This window comes from Phyllostomus hastatus, unplaced genomic scaffold, assembly GCF_019186645.2.
Source record: "Phyllostomus hastatus isolate PE091 unplaced genomic scaffold, TTU_PhHast_1.1 phas_scaffold_11, whole genome shotgun sequence".
Classification (NCBI taxonomy): Eukaryota; Metazoa; Chordata; class Mammalia; order Chiroptera; family Phyllostomidae; genus Phyllostomus; species Phyllostomus hastatus.
In genome coordinates, this window is record NW_025334005.1 from 2,346,867 (window position 1) to 2,360,236 (window position 13,370).

General features: G+C 63.3%; 1 protein-coding gene across 1 annotated transcript; it reads right to left on the reverse strand.

The window, feature by feature from the left end:
• Nucleotides 1-1,303: 1,303 nt before the first annotated feature.
• RHOD (ras homolog family member D) lies at nt 1,304-10,025 on the reverse strand. Its single transcript, XM_045855123.1, has 5 exons — nt 9,818-10,025; nt 5,446-5,533; nt 4,555-4,664; nt 2,463-2,597; nt 1,304-1,918 (listed from the first exon to the last, which is right to left on the reverse strand). Exons 1-5 carry the CDS (start codon nt 9,947-9,949, stop codon nt 1,751-1,753), a joined length of 633 nt encoding a protein of 210 aa, XP_045711079.1. The 5' UTR covers nt 9,950-10,025; the 3' UTR covers nt 1,304-1,750.
• Between the last annotated feature and the right edge of the window lie 3,345 nt (nt 10,026-13,370).

The window sequence follows — 13,370 nt, forward strand, 5'->3', positions numbered from 1 at the left end:
ACATCCCCACCTCTCCCAGTCCCGGCGCCCAGAGGGGGCTCTCGTTCTCGGAGTTTCTCCTGTAGGAAAGAGGCCAGCATTCTTCTCTCGCTCTCAGCGTCCCCGCCCTTCCTGCAGTCCATCCTCGCCGCGAGAAGTCACCTGGCCTTGACATGCGGTGGCTTGTTCCTGGTTTCTGGACGTCTGCAGCTGCCCAACGGGTCCCCCCTCCCACCCTCCCAGACACCTGGTCCCGCCACCAGACCTGTCATCTTCAGGAGTCCGAGCTGGCCTCTCCCACGGCTCAGGAAGAAAAACCCAGTTTCGTAGGCAAGGGGCCCTGAGCAGGACGGTGGATGCTTCAGGGTGTGGATGCAGTGGGGTGGGAGCGGGGAAGCCGGCAGATCCGAGGGCTTGCTGGAGAAGGGCCTGTGGGTGCACAGTGCCTGGGGGGAAGGGCGTGCTGAGGTGGAGGAACGGACTGAGCAGAGGCACGGAGGCTGCTATGGGTGTTAGTGCTCCCCGGGTGTGGCTGGGGGTTAGGTGTCAGGGCGTCCAGCGGGGACGGGGAAGGAAAAGGTGGGCCGCGGTCAGATATAGGAGAGCCCAAGTCCCCGGCTGCGGAAGTTGGACTTCCTTCTGGGGGCACAGGGGCCGAGACTGCGCTTCCTGTACGCTAGGCACTGTTTGAGGCACAGGGATTCCAATGAACCCAGTCTGTGCTCTAGGGAAGCTGGCCCTCCCGTGGGGACACAGACAGGACAATGCCAAATGGTGCCAGAGCTCTCAGAGAAAGTGAAGGGGAAGCCCTGGCTGGGATAGTTCAGTGATTGAGCTCAGGCTGTGAACCAAAGTGTCTCAGGTTCGATTCCCAGTCAGGCCACATATCTGGGTTGCAGGCCATGGCCCCCAGCAACCGCACATTGATGTTTCTCTCTCTTTCTCTCCCTCCCTTCCCCCACTAAAATAAATAAATAAAATCTTAAAAAAAAAAAGAAAGAAAGAAAGTGAAGGGGAGAAGCTAAGGGTGGGGCCGAGGGCAGGGCTTGGAGCCAGGCAGCCCGGCTCTGGGACCTACATGGGAGGGGCTCTTATCCAACCTGGAACACGTGTGTACAGGCATTTCGAAACAAGAGGCGTGGTGGCCCTCACAGGGTAGCTCAGTTGGTTAGAGCATCGTCCAGATGGCTAAGGTTGAGGGTTCAATTCTGAGTCAGGGTACATATAAGAATCAAACAATGAATGCATAAATAAGTGGAACAACAAATGGATGTTTCTCTCTCAAATCAAGACATTTTTTTTTTAAAAAAAGACATGCCACAGCTGAAAGGTGATGTCATTTTAGTCATTACAGTTAACACTGGTAAGGGCGGGGTGAAGGGAGAAGGGGCGAGGTGTGAGTTCTGATCACAGTGGGGGAGGTGGTGGCCCTAGGACCGCCAGGTGCAGCCCCGAGAACAGCCGCGAGGTGGCGCCAGGCTGCAAGGCTGCGAGTTTGGGGTGCCTGGATTCCAGGGGACTCCGGGACTAGACCTCCGCAGGGCTGGTGAACCCGGGAAGTCCCTTTCTCAGGCCACAGAGGGGTTTTGCTTCAGCCGGGGGACCTCAGCCCCAGGGTCCAGGGCGCAGCCTCTGTGGTGATCATCTGTTTGAGGGGCAGTTCGGTCACAGCCTGGGAACAGGGCGCAGTCTAACCAAGGGGGCAATAGGTCACGGCCCAGCTCCGTCCTGAGCTGCCGGGGCCATCTGGGCTGGGGGATCCGGCGCGCCCTCAGGTCACTACGCAGAAGCTCCGGGTGATCCGCCGCCAGAAGTTGCGACTGCGGCTGCTGAGGGCCACCTCGGCCGCCTCCTGGAAGACTGCGTGGACGTTTTCCTGGAGCCGCGCGGAGCACTCGAGGTACGCCACCGCACCCACGGACCTGGCCATCTCCTGGCCCTGACAGGGAGAGGGGACCGGCAGCCGTGAGCGGGGGCTGCTGGGGCACCTCACGCCCAGCCTCCCCGCGGCCCTCTCCGCCACCATCCTCCGGAGTCTCCAGCGCGAAAGCAGGTGAGTTTTTCTAGGGTGCCCCTGGCTTGACCAAGCGCCCGCACGGCTGCACTGGGTTTCCTGCCTCGGTTCTGGGCTGGGTCTCTGCCTCTCAAGGTACTACTAACTTCCCAGGGGTGCCGCAGGGAGGGACCTGCAGACTGAGGAGCTGAGGGTCTTCTGTGGGCCGCAGGTCCCCCGCCTGTGATGTGGGTGGGTAGGACTGTCTGAGGTGGCCATCACTGGGTCTCCCTTCCAGGGGCAGAACCTTCCCGAGTGTTCTAGGGACCTCGTCCAAGCACCAGCTGCCTCTGACCCAGGGCTGCCCGCAAGGAGACCCCTACCCTGCCCCCCACACCCTGTGTGTGCCGGACACCCGGCACCCTGTATGGTGCACGTGTCCCGGCGGTCCCCTCTCCCAGCACTCCTGCCCCTGGGCTGGGTTTCCTACCCTGTGGTAGGTCACGGGCTCCAACCTATTTTTCCGCAGCTTCTTCACCAGGGACCTGTCCTTGCGCAGGTCGGTCTTGCAGCCCACGACGATGATGGGCACCTCCTTGCAGAAGTGATTCACCTCTGGGTACCACTGTGGGGAAGGGGGCGGGGGTGGGGGTGGGTGTCAGCACCGGGGGAGCTGCCCTCTCCGCGGAGGGGAGAACGGGCCTTCCTCCTGCTCCCCAGGCAGCTGGAGCAGCAGCACAGCCAGCGTCCGGGGAGCCCCGCTCTGTGCCAGCTCTGAGACGTCACACCTGTGAACGCTTTAACCCCCAGGCCCCTGTGGAGCAACTTCCAATGAATCCCATGGCACACGTGTGGCGACTGAGGCCCAGAGAGAGGCTATGGGACTGGGCGCGGTGCCACGACGGGAAGTTGGCAGGATTGGAGGTCGGGGCCCAGGACCCCGCCTCCCCGGCCGGGTGAAACGTGTAAGCCGGGGAGCGATCCTGTAAAGACAAAGCAGCTTACGTGCTTACAGCAGCTGCTCGCCCGTGGGAGGGAGCGCTCTCATCCTGAGTCAGCTGCTCTTTGGAATGTGAGGCTCCAGGTTATTTCAGCCTGGATGACGAACCGGGAGCCGGGAGTCTGGAGACAAGGCTCTGTTTGTCCCGGACTGCGTGCCTGCCCTGTGTGTCCGTTCAGGAAAACTCGGCACCCGCCCAGCTAGCTCCTGGAGCCACGTGGGGCCCGTGTGGGGTCCTGCGCAGCTTCCCCACACCCTAGCCCTCCGCCACACTGCTCTCCCAAAGGGTCTCCGCCTTGCTAAGCCCAAATGGAGTCCTCAGCCCTCATCCCGCCTGAGCCCTGATGCCAGGGCCGTCGTGCTCTCCTCCGAGACCCGGTCTGAGCCTCGCCCCAGGACCCCACTCTTCTGGTTCTTCTTGGGCCTTACCAGCAACCCCACCCCCAAGCTGTGGGCTTGCCTCTCCTCTAGCTGCTCTTGCCCTTCAGGTGACCTCCAGGTGGCTGCCCCAAGTCCGTGGCTCCTTCACACTAGCAGCTCCTGAATGGATGGGCCAGGCGCAGCCCTCTCCCGGGAACAGCAGGCTTAGACTCCCCCCTGCCTACCTGCCACCTGCCCCGGAATGCCCAGCAGGCCCCCGCCTCCCACCTCCCTACTGCTAGCTTGTGCCTTCTCATCTTGAGAAACGGCAAGCCCCCCTTCCGGCTACTCTGGCTAAAGTGTCTCTCTCCCACCCACGTCCAAACCACCTGCAAATGCTGACGGCTTTACCTCTCAGACAGATTCAATATCCCCCCACCGCTCACCACCCCCTCTCCTAGCACCCCGGTCCCAGCCACCACCACTGAGCCTGGTCCCCGGTGCCTAGAATAGCGCCCAGCACATAGATGCACTCGGTCAATACTTCTGAATGACTGCATGAAGCAGGATGCTTGGGTTCAAATCCCCGTGTTACACTTCCAGAGATGTGCTTCTTGGAGAAAGTGATCCAGTCTGGGGGCAGTGATAGTCTCTGCCCCCTGAGGTTGAAGGGGGTTAGATAAGTAAATGCATGTGTGCCCGGAACAGGGCCTGGCACGAGGTGAGTTCTAATGCCGCCCCCATCGGTGTGTGGTTATTGCTGACACCCCAAGGAGCCCTGGAACGCCATGCACAGAGGCCCTGACCCCTGTGTGTAGCTTCTGGACCCCTGACATAACTGGGGGGCATCCCGTAGGCCCGCTGTGGGGCAAGCGCTCAGATGGGGCTGCGAGCTGCTGGGAGCCGACAGCTGATGTGGCCTTGGCCAGGCCCAGGCTGGGGAGATCCAGGCCTCTGGGTCACCCAGCATCCTCCGGCAGGGGCCACTGTGTTCTGAGTCTGCAGCAGCAAGCCGGTGAGGGGCGCGGGACCAGGAGCCAGAGGGCAGACCCTCCCACCCGCCGAATCCCAGTGGCACCTCCAGCAAGTTGCTGCCGAAGGCACCGGCGAGGATGTCGCTGGGGCCTGCTCAGCGTGGACAGTCCGCTGGGCCGAGAGTGGGGGTGGAGCAGTGTGGCCTGGCCGTGGGGGCCGTGCCTTCCCCTCCCCCGCAAGTGCCTACCCGGTTAAAGACGTTGTCAAAGCTGTGTGGGCTGGTGACGTCGAAGCAAAGGAGCAGGACGCTGGCGTCAGGGTAGAACAGGGGCCGCAGGCGGTCATAGTCGACTTGTCCTGGTAGAACGGGTGAGGTCACTCTCCAGATCCCCTGCCCACTGTCCACACCTCCCCGGCACCGCGCCGGGGACACCACCAGACTGAGTGTGTGTGTGTGTCTGGATTAGGGTCTTAGATTGCCATTCCGCATGAATGTCACCCTTGGGGCAGTGTCCCCTGGCCTGCCTGCAGGACATGCCAGCCCCGGCCTGTGTGAGGCCCCTTGCTGGGATATCCCTGTTCTGGAAGGTTGGGGCAAGGCGCAGGCCCAGTTTGGAGGGGCCGAGGCCATCACTGAGAAGCCTGCTTTGCCCTGGGCTTGCAGGGGGGAGGGGAGAGAGGCGGGAGGGACTCCGGCAAAGACATCTTTGCCCATGCACGGTGAGGAGGCTGCTGGGGCTCTCTGCGGTTAGCTTTGAGCTCTGATGTGAATCTGACTCTGAGCCGTCGTGAGGGCAAGGTCAGCAGGCTAGAGGGAAGAGGTCAAGGTCAGGCAGATCTTGCAGAAGCAGAAGCCAGGGTGGAACGCTGAGTCTAGGAACAGTCCACCCCTTGAGAGCCAAGAGCTCTGGCCTCTCCCTCGTCTCCAGAACACGTCGGGCGGCCCTGGGGTCGGGGAGGCCGTGGACCCAGGCTCAGAAGCAAGAAGGGTTCAGTTCCGGGGGTCCCAGTCCCCGCCCACACCTGTCCTTTGGCGATTGGTCGGCCTGCCGGTTCAGAAGGAAGGGGGTGGGGCTTGGTTCCCACCCTCCGGGGCCCCTCTTCCCACCCTGTACCTCCCCCAGCCCCGCACACCCACCTGCCGTGTCCCAGATTTGCAGGTGCACGGGTTTGCCCTTCATTTGCAGATTCACGGTGAGCCGCTCAAACACCGTGGGGGCGTAGCTCTGAGGAAGAAGGGGGCCAGGAGAGGCGGTGAGGACGACTTCGGAAGGGGGGTAGGCCGGCCGCGCGCAGGCCGGGGCCCAGGGAGGCCTGCGGCACCACCCTCACTGGGAGTCGGGCCGCACGCGGTAGTTTCTGGAAGTGGTCTGGTGGGGCCGAGGCCCGGAGCCGCTGCTTGCTAGCTGTGTGCCGGCAGGGCGGAGGCCTCTCCCGCCCCCCAACCTCGCGGACGCAAAGCGGGGTATTAGAAGCGCCCGCCACAGCGCGCTGCTGCAAGGCTTCCGCGAGGTGCTCCACGCAGAGCCTTTAGCACAGAGCCCGGCACAAAATAAACATTCCACCCGTGCCGGCCACCGTTATTTTTATCTTTGTCCCCTCGGACGGGGGGGGCTGTCCCATTTCTGAGCCTTCCCTCACGCTGTCCCCTCCTCCTGGAAGGACGTTAACCTGCCGTTGTTAGTTCGCTCGTTCATTCATTCATGTATCGGGTCATACACCCTCCCCCGGGGCCAGTTCTGGACCGCGGGCGCAGGACACGGACAAGCCCCAGCGCCCGGCATAAAGCAGGCTCAGCGCTGGCCCTAGAGTGTGTCCTTGTGTGGGTCCCTTCTCCGCCTCTCATCCCCTCCCAGTCCCGCCGAGGCCCCCTGCCAACGCCACCTCCTCCTCTGGGACCCCCTCCCACGGCCCCTGATGACGTCCGCCTCTCGCTTGCCCTGTCCGGGCTCCGAGGGAGATCACCCGGGGCCACAGTGCCCTGTCCCGGCCTGGAGCTCGCTCCCTCTCCGTAAAGGGGGGGTCGGGGGGGTGAGTGGAAAGAGGACGAGTTTTGTACGCAGGAATCAAGCGGCCGGGGGTGGGGGGGGGGCTTTTACAGATGAGGTCTGAGCGACAGGTGAGGAGGTTTTCAAAACTCTGTCACACAAGCTGCCCAGAGGGGCACGCGGGACTGTGACAGCTGGCTCCCCAGGCCTCACTCACTTGCTCAGGGGCAGTCAGTAGGGCGACGGCCCCAAAGGCCCGGTCCTTGCCCCCACTGCCCGCGCTGTGTGGCCGGGCCTCAGAGAGTCAGGCCCTGGCCTCTGGGAAGGGCAGGCGCCTCCTGGTAGGTCTGGGGAGGTGCTGTCCCCCAGGGCGCTGGGGGAGCTGTCGGGCGAAGGTGAAGGGAAAGGCGAGCCCCAGAGCGGGAGGCTGGGGCAGAGGGAGACGTGCGGATGACCCTGGGGCAGGGGTTCAGCCCGCCCTGGACTCTCGTCGCCTCTCTCACCCCCTCTACTAACCGGAACAGAAGAGCCTCCGCGTGCCTCCCCACCCCCCTTGCCTGCCCACGGCCCTCTGCCTGGTGGGGGACAGTGTGACATGGTGCCTTGGAATCAGCTATGTCTAGCTTAGCACTGGCTCCGACACCCACCGCCTGCGTGACCTTCGGCCAGTCTCCTCGCTGGTTCAAGGAGAAGTGCGTCACCTCACAGTGTGACGGGGAAGGCCGGCGGGCAGGTGAGGTCCAGCATCAGCGCCAGCCACTTCGACAGCTGGCTGCCAGGCACAGTGTCCACACCAGCCACTGTCTATCCCTCTGGTGTGTGCCCCTCCCCCCACCAGCCTGTAGCGGGAGGGCACCGACGCCTGCTGGGCTCCCCGCTTGGCCACCCACTCACGGCAGAGAGGTCCCGCGCAGGGCCCTCCTGACCGGAGGGGCAGTGTGCCACCCAGCGCTTCACCTGCTTCAGCGGGGGGGGGGGGGCGGGGCACCAACTCCAGCCCCTTGTGCCGGGAGTGAGCCGGAAAGCCCCAGTCCACGACGTGGGGCCGGGTTGCTCCTCTGGTTCGTCATTGTCGCGACCCTTGCCCCTGCTCTGGAATGTCTTTCTGGAGACTCTGTCTACATCCTCCGTCGTGGTCTTTGAACCGCCAGGCAGGGTCACTCTCTGCCCACAGGACCAGAAGCACCTAATCTTTGTCTGCTGAGCTGTCCTCAGCCAGAGAGGCAGGGCTGGGCCAGGCTAGACCAGGGCAGAGGTGACTCAGGCTTGGGTCTGCCCTCAGGGGGCGTACAGCCAGGCACCCGGGTCATGACGGGACAGGGGCCGTAGCCCCCGAGAGGGGAGCCAGGGGCTTCCCTGAGCAGCACGCCCACGGCAGTCCCTTTGTGGACCAGGAAGACTCAGCTGGTCCCTGTCCTGTCCCTTGTCATGCTGCTGTGGGGTCCCTGGGCTTTGGCCCTGTGGGGACGGTTGCTGTCTCAGATGTCACCCAGGAGTCCCCCCTGCTGCAGGAGTTCTTTTCCTCCAACTCCCCCTGCTCTGAACCCAAGGTTGGGGCACAACCAGACAAAAGTCGCTGAGGACCCTCCAAATCCCAGCCTGCTCTCTGCTCTTTGCTGCAGACAGGACGGCTAAGAGATGGAGCCCCCAGTCTCCTAGCTCCTGGCTCTCTGGGCTTGGAGGGCTGCCAGGAGGAGGCGTCCAGAGGCAGGAGAAGGCTGGGTCCAGCAGGCAGGGCACAGGGAGCTGCGGAGAGCAGGGAGACCTGGGTTCTAAGCCAGCACGGCCGCTTAAGGCCAGACCCCGGCTGGCTGGCCTCAGCCTTTCCAACTCGTGGACCTTTTGTTCCTTTTAAATGAAGGCGACTCTCCTGTGCCTGGAGGCAGAGGGATCCCTGGGAATCAGGGTCCCCAAACAGGGAAGAGCCCGGACAAGGCCGGGTCCGTCCCTCAGTTGACGAACGTGCCCGTCCTGCCCTTGACCAGCCCCAGTGTGTCCTTCAGTGCACATCTCATCGGCCGTGAGGTGCCCACGTCCACACTGTCACCTTCGACACCGTGATGGGTCTCGGCTCCAGGGACACTGGGCTCAGAGCCCCGGACGCTGGTGGTGAGGCACGGCCGCTCCCAGCCCCAGCCCCTCTCTTGGGGCCCGCCGGCCTGGCCTCTCTGCAGTGCTCTCCCCCATAAGCCACAATTGCTGGGTTCCCGTGGGCAGCATCTGGGGGCCCGGAAACACAGTTCCCACAACTTAACAAAAAAATGTGACTTGAAAAAATATGTGGCCAAAGGAGGTGACGTCAGCTCCGTAAACCGCAAGAGTCTGCTGGATGCCGCCACAGTGGAAAGAAAGGTCCGGGCTTTGGGCAGGCTCGGCCGCCCCTGCCTCCCCCGGCCGCCTCCCCAGCGCCTACACAACAACCCCGGCGGGCAGGGAGCGGGGAGAGGCAGGAGGGAGAAGAGACGCCGAGAGCAAACCCTCGGCTCCCGGGAGAGCTGGGCTGAGAGGTGGCCGGTGGGTGGGTCCAGCCCCTGTCCTGGGGCCTGGCAAGTCTGCCGGGACAGTCAGTGAGCGTGCTGGTGAAGGACCGACGGTCAGCATGGCCAAGCACCCAGGACATGCCAGGCACCACGCAGGGTCATCCCTCAGCCTTACTGGAATTCTACCTTCCCACCGCCCTGGTTCCCTCCTCCCTGGTTCCCTCCTCCCCATGAGGCTGTGTGAGGAATCGGAGGCGCAGAGAGGCTAAGCAAGTTACTGAGGGCCACACAGCTCGAGAGGGGTGCCGAGGTGCCAACCAGCTGTCTGACTCGAGTCTGGTGAGCTTTTATCCTCCAGGGCAGAGCTCAGGGGATGTCCATGGTAGGAGCAAAGCAGGGGAAGAAAAGATGATTTTCCCAAGAAGGACATTTGCTATCTTTAGGGAGCACTTTCCTGTTGCAGGTCCTGAGCCGAACGCCTGACCTGTACGCACTCACTCTTGGCAGTGAACCCTGGGTGGCAGGCACAGGCACAGAGAGGGTAAGGCGCTTACCCAAGGGCACACAGCTGTAAATGGCAAAGGCATGATTCGAACCCAGGAAGTCTGGCTCTAGAGGTCGGCTTCCCTCAGCCATGCAGTGCCACGAAGTGCTCCCTTGGGACCTGCTCCGAGCCAGGTTGCCCTGGGACACCCCTCCCAGCTCGGTGCCATCCTCCCAGATGACATCACGGAGGCCCCCACTCCCGATGGATGGCGAGGTGAGAACTGCCTTCGATCCACCGCCCCCCTCAGCACACTCTGCGGGGGCACCCCTCTGGAGGCTACCAGGGGCACACCTCCTGGGCAGCTCCCGTCCTGACGGGGCACAACAGGAGCCCCTGCAGGACCGCGGCCAGGCGGGGGTGCGCGCACAGCCGTGGGCGCCGACAGCTCCAGCGCAGACGGGGCACACCAAGAGCCCGTGCGTGGCCGTGGCCCGGCGGGGATGCGCGCACAGCCGTGGGCGCTGTGCCCGGGGCGGGGGGGGCTCTGGCACTAACCTCAGGGAAGGCCCCTTCGGCGAAGACCATCAGCAGCGACGTCTTCCCGCAGCCGCCGTCGCCCACCAGGACCACCTTGACCGACCGCGCGCCTAGGGGCGCCTCCTCCTCCGCGGCCTGGGACGCCTTCATCGCGGGGCCGGCCGAGGGGCCGGGCGCGGAGCGGCGTCCGGCCGGGTTGCGGCGAAGGCCGGCGCGGGGAAGGCCCGGCGGGGCAGGAATGTGGAAGGGGCGGGGCGGCGGGAGGAAGTGCGAGCCGGGCAGGGGGCGGGCGGGCGGCTGGGGCGCCCAGGTGAGAGGCCCCGGCCGGCCGGGATCGGGGCGCGCGGGGCGACCAGGCGTGGCGACTGGCCGCCGGCCCTTCCCCTCCCATCCCATTCAGCCACTAAAGAAAGATTTCTTAAGCACCTATTGTGTGCCGGCGCTAAGACCACAGCTGGGGTGGATCCAGACTCAAGTCTCTATCCTCGGGAGGGAATTCTGGTCTGGGGGCGGGGCAGGAGAGGGAGGCAGCCGGACGAGGACAGTGTGTGTAGGGTGTGAGCAGGGCAGGAGGAGGCACCTGGCCCACCTTCCCAGGGAAAGGGTCGGCCATGTTGGCCTACCAGCTTGGTGGGGGCGGGAACTGGGTTCCAGGTGCCCAGTACAGGTTGGGAACGGAGCAGAAGCCAGCGACTTTTGAGGGGGGGGGGCGGGGGGAATGAATGAATGAATGAATGAATGAGCGTTTCTCCAAGGGCTCTGCAGACATAGTCCATCCCAGTCTCCCTGCCAGGCGTTTCAGGCCCGGGAGGAATGGGGTGAGGTGGGTCGGTCCCCAGCGCTGCCAAGCCCTGTCTGCCCTCCCCTGCCAGCTCCAGGAAGTTTCACTGCAGGTGGGTGACCACCTGTGTCACTTCTGGCTGTGGCAGGGTCTGGGGAAAGCCCTGGAATCTTCCATCTACACAGAGTTTAGATGGAGGTCCAGCGCATGGGTGGTGCCGTAGATGAGTGATTCTTCTTATTTAACCAGCGCCGCCGGTCCCTGTGTGTCCAGGGCCTGGGGACACTGAACCGTTTCAGATGAAGCCCCTACCCCGAGAAGCCCATGCCTAGAATGGGAGACAGGCAGGGCATCTGAGTAGTAAGAGCTACAGCAGAGGTGGGGACCGGCAGGGGGATGATTGGAGGGAAGAGCAGCCCCTCCCCTAGATGGAGGGGGGCGGTCAGGAAGCCCTTCCGAAGAGAGGGACCACCGGAGTCTTGAAGACAGAGTGAGACGCACAGTCAGGTGGGTCAGGGGGGAGTGCCCCACATGGAGGGAGCAGCCCATGCAGGGTATGGGGGCAAGAGAGAAGGGGTGCTCTGGGGGTCACAGTCCCTCCTTGTGACGGAGGGGGAGGTGCGCTGGTGCCGGCGTGAGGCTGAGGGTGAACCAGCCTGGGGAGCGGAGCCCCTCGGGTGCCGGGAAGGAATGCAGAATTGAGGTGGAAACTCGCTGTCACCCGACCTCCCACCCCTGTTCGTAACCAGAGTTCAAACCCTTCAGAAATGGGCACGAGGGCCTCCCCAGGTCGTGCAATGAGTGTTTTCACTGAAGCTTAAGGAAAGAGGGGGAAGAAGTCTTTGCCCTCCCCTTCTCAGGCCATGGTGTCATCTGCCTGAAGTTCAAAGCCCTCTCAGCCCCCTTGGAAGCTCCCTGTGGCCCGAAGAGGCAGCCAGGGCAGGCGGCCCTGCCCCCGCCACACGGAGGTGGAGCCCAGACCCCTGACTCATTCTCCATGCTCCCCCCGGGCCCCAGTCTGCAGGCCGACTGGGGCCTCACCTGGATGCCGGGAACAGCCCAGGACCTCCCCACCCTTCAGACTTTCTTTCCTCCCTGAAACTGCCACAGGGCTGGGCAGTGACCCGGCACTGGGATGGGTGTGTAGCCACTGAGCAGGGCTCTCCGCCCTGCCCTAAGGAGTGGTGGGGAGGGGCCCACCCCCAGCGATCAGCTGTCAGCCTCGTCATCCCCTGTCCCACCCACTGCTGCTGTCACTAGGCTTCGGGTGGCAAGGCTGGGAGGCAGGTGGGGCCAGACTGCGGGCGGAGGGAGTTGAGAGTCAGGCAGAGGAATTTGGCCGTCGTTGCTATAGGGATAATCACTTTAATGACATCTTCGACGGGCCACACGCTTGACAGTTTCACGGAACCTTTCCTCATCATCACGGCGCCCATTAATGTATCGCTAACCCCGAGCAGGTGCCGCCCCAGGCAGGTGGGGACTGCTAGCCCCATTTCACAGATGAGAAGCCTTGAGGACCAGAGAGGTTAAGTTCTTGCCTAAGATCCGCAGCTACTAAGAGGCAGAACGCTAATTTGAACGAGGGTCTAGCCACAAAATCCGGGCTCTCTCCCGACACCACGGCGCCCATGCCTGAGCTCCTTCAGCGCTCGGACCTACTGATGTTAACCCCCCACCCCGCCCCCACTCAGCGCTCAAGCTGCTGCCGGAGGGAGGTCAGGGCCCAGGAAATCTGCCCTGGTTGACAAGGAGCTTCCCCACATCTCGGGAACTGCTGGGCCCCGGACAGCAATGTTTTCCTGGAGTTTATCTGGGAGTGGGGAGGCGCCCCAGGTCAGTCTGTCTGGCCAGGGGACTGTTTACTGTTACACTGTTTTCTGTGTCTGCGGTTTACTGCCAGCCCGTGGGTGACTCAGCCCCTTGAGGCGCCACCGGTCCCAAACCCAGAGTCCTTTGGAAACCCTGCAGAGCGGGTCAGGGCCCCAAAGCCCCTGGAACAGCAGAGGTGGCCAGGCTGGCCCTCCTGTGGCTCAGGATGTTGTGGCCGACTGCCTGCCTGGCAGGACAAATGGGAAGGGAAGGAACATGAGGGAGCAGGGGAGGGAGGAAGGAAGGAAAGAAGGAAGGGAGGAAGGAGGGCTGACCCCATAAGCAGAGTAAAGACATGAACAAAGGGGCAGATGGTTGCATGGATGAGTGCATTCTGCACATGACCTGAGTCCTGGGTCAGCAGACAGGTGCCCACCCTCCAGCTTCCCTCTGGGCTGAGGTCCCTCGGTCCCATTTCCTGACACCCCAACCCGTGCCCTTCCAGAGGCTCGGTGGCCGCTGCTGTTCCAGCAGAGTCTCTGCTGCCCCCGTGTGGTGGCTGTCCTCCCTGCACCATCCGCACCCCTCGGGGCCTGCTCTGCTTGGGGTTCCTGGACTGGGGATTGGGGTGTTCGTGAATAGCTAAAGGGGAGGGAAAGCGGGTGCTAGGGGTGTGGAACGTCAGAGTCCAGTGCTGCCCTTGGAATACCTTGGCTGGGGACGTCTCCCTGTGTACCCTCTCCTCCTCTCATCCCAGACACCACATCCCAAGGGCTGGAGCTCCACCCAAAGCCTTGACCTCACATTTAGTGAGCACCTCCTGCGGGCCGGACACCTGGCACGTGTCATTGCATTCCATCCCGTGAAGTGTGTATAATTCTTACACTCTTTGGCAATCAAGGAACCTCAGGCCCAAAGGTCCCACAGCTGATGCGTGGAGGAGCTGGGGTTCTAACCCAGGCAATGGGGCGCTAGAGC